Genomic DNA, 7,402 nt, shown 5'->3' with positions numbered 1-7,402 from the left:
ACACACACACACACACACACACACACTCACACACACACACACACACACACTTCCCAGCCCACATTCCTGGGCCCCCCATGGTCATCCAAGATGCTGGGCAACCCACATCTCACACTCTTGTTCTTTTATTTTTTGTAGTAAACTCTGGAGGTGGCTGTGGGGGATCAAGAGGAGCTAATAGGGAGGGGGCCCCTCCTGGGTGGGGGCTGGGGGCGGGGTTATTGCTCTGAGCTCCCTGTCCCCAGGGGGGGCCTGTGTGGGAGAATGTCAGGAGAGGGAATGGCACTGGGTTGGAGACACTGCCACACAAACACACAGGTCACAGCACATAGGAGGGGAGGGGAGGCTGGGCGCCATATTGCACTTTGAGAGTGGGGTCAGGCAGGTACCCCCCTCAAATTGGAACCTGGGAAGGAGGCTAGAGGCCATCATGTCGGTCCTCCCCCCTCATGGAGGAAGTATGACCTCCACTCTGGGGTCAAGGAAGGAGGAGACAGTGCTAAGGCCTGGGCCTGGGTCTTGGGCTGGTGTGAAGGGCACACTAAGTAGAAGAGACTTCTCAGGTGACTGCTCTGGTCGCCACAGCAGAATCCATCACCCTACACCTGCTCAGCTGCCGTTCCCCCCTTTGCCTGACTTGGTCTTGGGTGGCACTGGTAGACCCTCATCGCCTTCACTGTCAGAGCTGCAGCCGCTGACATCGGTGATCTCCAGCTCAGAGTCGCTGTCCTCCTTCCCACCCAGTGTGGCCTCTGGACCACCAGCTCCTGGCAGTGCCAGGCGAGGGGCCACTGCCAGCCCAGAGGGGCGTTCAGGGCCCAGGACCTCCCCTGTTGCAGCAAGCAGGGGTGCAGCTGTGGGGCCTCCCCCTGTTCCCGCAGAGGGCAAATGACCCAGGGAACCCAAAGGGTTGGGGTAGAAGTGAGGTGGGTAGAGGGAGGGGGGCAGCTTGGGGAAGGGGCCTGTGAGATACGGGTTAAAGTTCCAGGGGTACTCAGGGAAGGTGCGGCCATAAGGACCCAGCAGACCGGGGGGCTTGGAGTAGCCGGTAGCACCTGGGGGGCACAGGGAGCAGGTCAGGCTGGCCCATTCTCCACTGCCTAGAGGGTGAACTTTCTGTGTGCTCTGCCCGTCCTCCCAAACACACTTCCACTAAGGGTCTCCCATCCTTACATGGTTCCCCCTACTTAATCTTCCCCATTTGTTTCCCTGTTCCTTTGGCTTCCCTGAAACCCTTCTCCCAGCCAGCTAGCCCACCCCCTTGTAGACTGGTTTGTTTTTTTTTTTTTTTTTTCCCCTGTAGCCCCAGCTGGCCTGGCACTTACTATGTAAACCAGGCTGGCCTTGAACTCACAGAGATCCACCTGCCTCTGCCTCCCAAGTGCTGGGATTAAAGGCATGCACTACCATACATGTCATGCTGTCCTTATCTGATTTTTTTTCTTTTTCTTTTTGAGATGGTCCCATTAGGTAGCCCAGGCTGGTCTTCAGTTTGTAGTCCACCTCAGCCTCCTGAGTGTTGGGTCTCATGTAGCTCAGGCTGACACTGAACTCACTATGTTGCTGCCAAGGATGACCTTGATCCTCCTGTTTCTACCTCCCAAGTATTAGAATTACAGGTGTGCACCATCACCTGGTTTATGTGGTGCTAAGGATCAAATCCCAGGCTTTGTGTATGCTAGGCCAGCACTCTACCCACCGAGCTACATCCTTACCACCGTCCTCTGGCTCTTAAAACGTGCCCATACACAGACACCCCAGATGTACAGCCTAGCCTGGGCTTTCCTCCCTCTATCTTGTCCCCTGCAGTCCTCCCTCAATACATACAGATTGCCCCCAGTGTTTCCCAGGCCCTTACCAGAGCCCAAGAATGGGAAGGGGCTGTCCAGACGTAGTTTGTCTGTCTCAGGGGTGAACAGGGGCGTCCGGCCCCCTGGCTCTCCTAGGCGTGGGGTAGAGAACAGGTTCTGCAGGGTCTAGAGAGGGAAGTAGGGAGGCAGTGCTGCTGAGACAGCTCCCTCCCAGGAAAGTGTTGTGGTTGGGTACACAAGACACCCCACGTCCAGTCCTAGGACACCAGTATCCAAACTCACCTCAGGAGTGAGGGGAGGAGCATCTGGCCCAGGGCCCCCCCCAAAGGGCCCAGGGGTCAGCAAGAGTGGGGAGCCAGTGGCAGCGGCAGCCACATCCAGCAGTGGGTAATTGACGAGCACGACTTTGCTGAAGTTAAACTTGTAGGTGAACCTCTTCCCTTTGGTCTTATGGAGAATGCGCTTATTGTAGTAGTAACTGTGGGAGACAGGATGGGGTACTGGGAAGGGGTAAGAGAGTCCCTGACTGAGGTTTTGGGGCAAGAGATGGGTGAAGCAGTCAGTGGGCTCAGCTCTCCTCCCCCCAAGTAATTAAGTTAGCAGCTACAGTGAAAAGCTCTGCACTTGGGGTTCCAATGGGATTCAGTCCTAGAATGTCGAGGGAAAGCCCCACTCCTTGGCATGAGGGAGCCAGGAGGACAGTGAAGGAAAAACCATGTGGGAGCCTGGCCTCCAGCCCCTCCTCACCGCAGGGCCCGGCTCAGCTTGTCATAATTCATGTGGGGTTTGCACTTGCGAATGCCCCACAGCCGTGCCACCTCGTCAGGGTCCTTGATGACAAACTCCCCGTAGTCTCCCTGCCAGGCGATGACGCCCTGGTACTCCTCCTTCTGCAGCAGCTCCAGGATAAAGTGCCACAGCTGGATCTGCCTTGAGCCAGGGGAGGACTCCGGTTTGTAGGCCCAATCCGGGAAGGCAAACCCTGGGGACAGGAAACAGGGAGTGGCCTGGGGTCAGGATGCCAAGTTGCGTCTCTTGGCCAGTCTCTGAAGAGTAGCCTCGGCGTCTTTAGGGGCCTGGGTGTTACTCTTCAGACTTGATCTGCTGGTGTCTGCTCCCTAAATTACCCAAATACCTTCAACCCGCCCTAGGTACAGTGACTCCCCCTCCCCCAATTCAGCAGAGGAGGTAGAGGATGGGATTGAGAGGAACCCATTTCCTGAATCTATGACCATCTAGGGTGACCTGCTGGAAAAGGTACCCCCTCTGCAGTGATCACCCTTAAATCTGTTACCCCTGCCCAGGAAGCCTGCAAATGTCACCTGTGCCCTAACAGCTGTCTCCCCTCTTCCCATTCCTCAGGACCCCCACTGGCCCTACCCTGGCACATGCAGGCTTAGCCTGTGCACATCTGTGTCTGTCTCTCTACTTTTAGTGTGTCTCCATATTAGTACTCAGGTCTGAAAGCTGTCCAGTATGAGGTTGTGTATGCTCAGGCTTATGCACACAGACTTGGGTACCCATGACAGGCAGCACTTTACATAGACAACCACTTGCCATGTTCTACCAAAGGACACCACCCTACCAGAGTGCCACACTCCTGCTTGTGGCCAGTGAAGCCAACACCAGACAGGCTGCCCCAGATACAAGGTCCCAACAACCCAGCACTGCACACCCATTACATCATGCACAGTTACACACCGAAGGCCCTTCTGTTGGGACTTGCTGACACAAGTGTGTGGCAAAGAGACACACAGGAGCCCAAGGGCCCACCTAACACTTGGTATGATGGAGACAATGAAGCAGTGACATTGATGCTCCCAGATAGATGAATACATAAGGCAACTTAGGCATGTCAATATGCCCGTGGCCCCACTCTGCAGCTCTTCACCCTGGGAGGAATACCCTAGCCCCATTGTATACACACACACACACACACACACACACACACACACGCATGCACACCTAGAGGCTGGGGCAAATGGGGGTCTTGCCCACCCGGGATTTCACCTCTCATCTAGAAAGCTTGGGGTTGAACTTCCATGTCAATTCCTGTGCTGTCTTCTGTCCCCTCCCACCTACTCAGAGATTGGCATGACTCAGACATGAACATAGGGTAAGAGCTGGTCTCTAGCAAGCTAAGAGCAATCTGAGAAGAAAAAGGAAGTTGGGGAAGCCATCACAGGGTGGGGAAGGCACCATTCTAAGCCGACAGTCCTGGGTTCTGGTATTCCATTGCTATGCAGCTATGGGGCAGGCTCTGCCCCTCTCAGGCTTAAGGTTCTGGAGGTAAGGAGGAGCTCAGCCATGCAGGACTGTCTGGTGTATAAGTGGGGGCTGAGGAGGCCATGCCCTTCCTGCTAAAGGCCAGGCAGTCGTCCCTCCCCCCGCCCCCATGGAGGGAGGGTTTTAATCTCCATGCCTGTTTGGCCTTTCTCATCTCAGATGGCATGATGGCTCAATCTAGATGGACATGGCCTATCCATGCCAACAGCACACTTCCTTGGAGACCCCCTATATCACAGATGCACACTTGCACAACCCCAAACCAGGAAGAAATGCATCAGAGAAAGGATCTGCCACAGCAGGCAGGCAGACAATTCCCCAGTACCTAGCAGTGGGATGCACACACAACACACACAGTTTGAAAGCCAGGAGCAGCCCCCTCCCCATACCCAGACTCAGGGCCATCCACCCACCCACTCCAAAATATAGGCCAGATGCCCCCTGGGAATACCACAGACCACCAGAAACAGGTAAAGCTCTTCACCCCACTTAGGCATAAAGCACAGTGGACAAGCTGGCAGATCATGCATAAACTCATGCAATGTAGAGTCCAGAGACCCTCACATGGCCTCCACAGTAACATGCGTGAGCAGGCAGCATACAAGTTCACACAAAGCCATCCCGGTGCAGACATTTGCCCTGAGTGACCCCTTCAGAGACACTGAAGTGTGATGCAAGGACACAGTGAGCAATGAAACTGCAAACAGGCAGTCTCAGACTCCCTTTCTCACTAGTGACTCAACGCATGTCCAAGCTGACCTTAATGCTTTGTCCTAAGCACTGCATCTTCAGGCTGGGCCCTGCCCTTTCTGCATCTTAGGTCCCAGGAAGGTGAAGTCTAGACATGCGTGGCAGGGAAGGCCAGATCTCAGCCCCTTGGTCTTCATCCCTCTCCCAAATCCACACCTTACCCATCCTCCAAATGACCCTCAGCCCTCGAGCCCCAGCAGGCAGGTGGCAGGGAGAGCTGGGCTGTGAAGTTCCTAGTCAAGTTTTTACAAAGGGGTTTTATTCAGGTGACAGATGGAGACCAAGAAAGACAGGTTCACAGGTGCATGGCTGAAGAAGGGAGATGGGGAAAGGGGTGCAGGCCCTAGGGAGGGCTAGGGGGATGAATGGGGACAGTTACCAGGGGTCCAGAGAGCCGGCAGGGCAGGCGGGGCGAAGAGAAGGTCTGAGACGCAGCTACAGTCCATGGCGGAGCAGGCCCTGCAGAGGCCAGGACAGGCACACGGACAGGACATCAAGAGAGAGACAAGGGTCAGCCAGTGGGGTGCTGCCGGAGCTCCCCTCCCAGGACCTCAGCTCAGCCTGGCGTCCCGCTGCCCTATCCCCAACCTCTTCCTGCCCTCTCTCCTCCGGTAGTTCCTGTGTCCCTAGGATGAGCCACTGTCCTTACCCTCCTTCCTGATGCCTCCTCTTCCCTAACCAGCCCAGCAACCAACGCTCTACTCACTGGTTCTCGCCACCCTCCGATCACCCTGACACTCCACACCTCTGATGCCATCTCTGTCCCCCTGCCTCTCACCTGACCTCTGGGGGAGGGAGGTTGGTCCCTGTGTCTGGGTCTCCCTGTCCTCCCTCTGTGTGTGGCTCTCCCCAGCTACTCCAGATTTATCGTCTCCGAAACTCAAAACTCCCCCACCTGGCTGACCCCCAGCAGCTCACCAGCCCTGCTCTCTGTTGCTCACACCACAGCAGTGGCCGGCTGCAGCCAGCAGAACAGGGCATCTATGGGCTGGGCTAGGAGGGGGCAGGCCTAGCCCCTGCCCTTCCTCCCCAAGTAAACCCCGCCAGTATGCCTTCTGAGCCCACACACCCCTATCTCAAACCTGCTGCCATCCAAAGATTCTCCCATCTCTTGCCTTTAGATTGGCCTCCCCCTTTGCATACCCTTTCTGGGAGCTGCCCTCCCCTCAGTCCTTCCCCTTGACCCCCTACCTTTTCTCCCAAGTAGACCCCCACACACCCAAACCTGCTGCCTGAGCCTGTAGAACCCTGTCTCAAACCTCCTGCTCACCAAAGATTCTCCACCCATCCCTTCCTGTAACATTGGTCTCCCTCCTCAGACACTCCCTCCCCTCAGCCTTGCCTCCCTCCTCACATAGCTGTCCACTCAGATTGGCTTTACCCTTCTGATACCCTGTACCTTCATACTGGCCTCCCCCTCAGCTATCCCTTGTCCCGGCATACTACCCACCCTCAGAGCAGCCTCTCCCTCAGACAGACATCCATCCCTTCAGATTGGCCTCCCCATTGGGACACTCCTCCTCGAATGGGTCTCTGTCCTCACCCCTTCCTGGGATCTACCTCGCACAGCCCGGCTCAAATCCCCATTCCCTCAGAACTGTGCTTCTCAGATATCTCCTGCCCTGAGATACCTCTTCCCTCACCCCTTCCTCAGCACTTTGCCTTCTGTGAGCCCCAACTCAACTCTCAGACACCTTTACCCTTAGCTACCTGCTCCTGTCACACATCCCCCATTGCAGACACTGTACCTTTAGACCCTTAGACATCCTAGGACTAGGCATCCTTTAGTTCTCCTGCCTGTATTCAGAGACCCCTCCAGACCCAGTTCTGTGCTTTGACTCCCAACCCCTTTGAGTACCCCCACAGATACCCCACCCTTTAGATCCTCTCACACCCACCTGCTGTTCCAAAGACTTCCCATACACCCTCAGGAACCCCAAGCCCCCCACCCCCTGCAACATACACTCACTCTACTTCATAAACCCTACTTCACCCCTTGTATACTCCTGTCTCCCCACAGGCCCCTACTCCCTACTCCACACAGGTCCCCCAGCCACTCCTTGGCCTCCTGAGATTCCCCTCCAAGCCACCTGCCCACACCTCCGCTCTCTGGGAGCCCTTCTTGGTCTGTTTCTCCCTCTTCCTTTCCGAATCCCTAACACCTGGTCTCCTTCCACCATCCCTCCTCCTCCTGTCCCTCCCCCACCTGCAGTGTTTCTCCCTGTCTCTCCTCAACTCTCTTCCTCTAACCCTCAGTCCCTTCGCCAGTTTTCTCTGCCTCCATCCTGTGTCCCACCCCTTTTCCACATCAGTCTCCCCTGTCCCCCTTCTTCTGTTTCTTTCTCCATCCCCCACTTTATCCCTCTCTCCAATCTCTCTGGCTCCCCTCATCTCAGTCTCTGTCTCTCTCTCATCAGCCTATCTCTCTCTCCCTCTCTGCTCCCTCCCTCTACCTCTCAGCCCATCCTGTCTCTCTCCAGTGTCTCTACCATCTCCCTATCTCTCTCTCCTCACACTGACCCCCCCTACCTCACTCCCCGCTCCTGCTCTCTCAG

At 56.0% G+C, this 7,402-nt stretch overlaps 1 protein-coding gene across 4 annotated transcripts in view; it reads right to left on the bottom strand.

Moving 5' to 3' along the window:
* Positions 1-110: 110 nt before the first annotated feature.
* The window catches only part of Erfl (ETS repressor factor like), a 19,399-nt gene continuing 12,107 nt past the window's right edge, over positions 111-7,402 (bottom strand). For 3 of the 4 annotated variants that reach the window (XM_008846459.2, XM_029570062.1, XM_029570060.1), the window contains exons 2-6: positions 5,227-5,306; positions 2,559-2,793; positions 2,094-2,289; positions 1,859-1,976; positions 111-1,055 (exon numbers count right to left, since the gene is read on the bottom strand). In XM_008846459.2, the coding sequence (XP_008844681.2) occupies positions 610-1,055; positions 1,859-1,976; positions 2,094-2,289; positions 2,559-2,793; positions 5,227-5,293 (1,062 nt within the window). In that variant the 5' untranslated portion in view covers positions 5,294-5,306 and the 3' untranslated portion in view covers positions 111-609. The remainder of the gene's footprint in view (positions 1,056-1,858; positions 1,977-2,093; positions 2,290-2,558; positions 2,794-5,226; positions 5,307-7,402) is intronic. The other variant, XM_029570063.1, reaches the window with a different exon arrangement.

Source organism: Nannospalax galili, unplaced genomic scaffold, assembly GCF_000622305.1.
Source record: "Nannospalax galili isolate Female #2095 unplaced genomic scaffold, S.galili_v1.0 scaffold1623, whole genome shotgun sequence".
NCBI lineage: Eukaryota > Metazoa > Chordata > Mammalia > Rodentia > Spalacidae > Nannospalax > Nannospalax galili.
The sequence above is the reverse complement of the archived record's forward strand: the minus strand, read 5'-3'. Positions and strand labels throughout refer to the sequence as shown.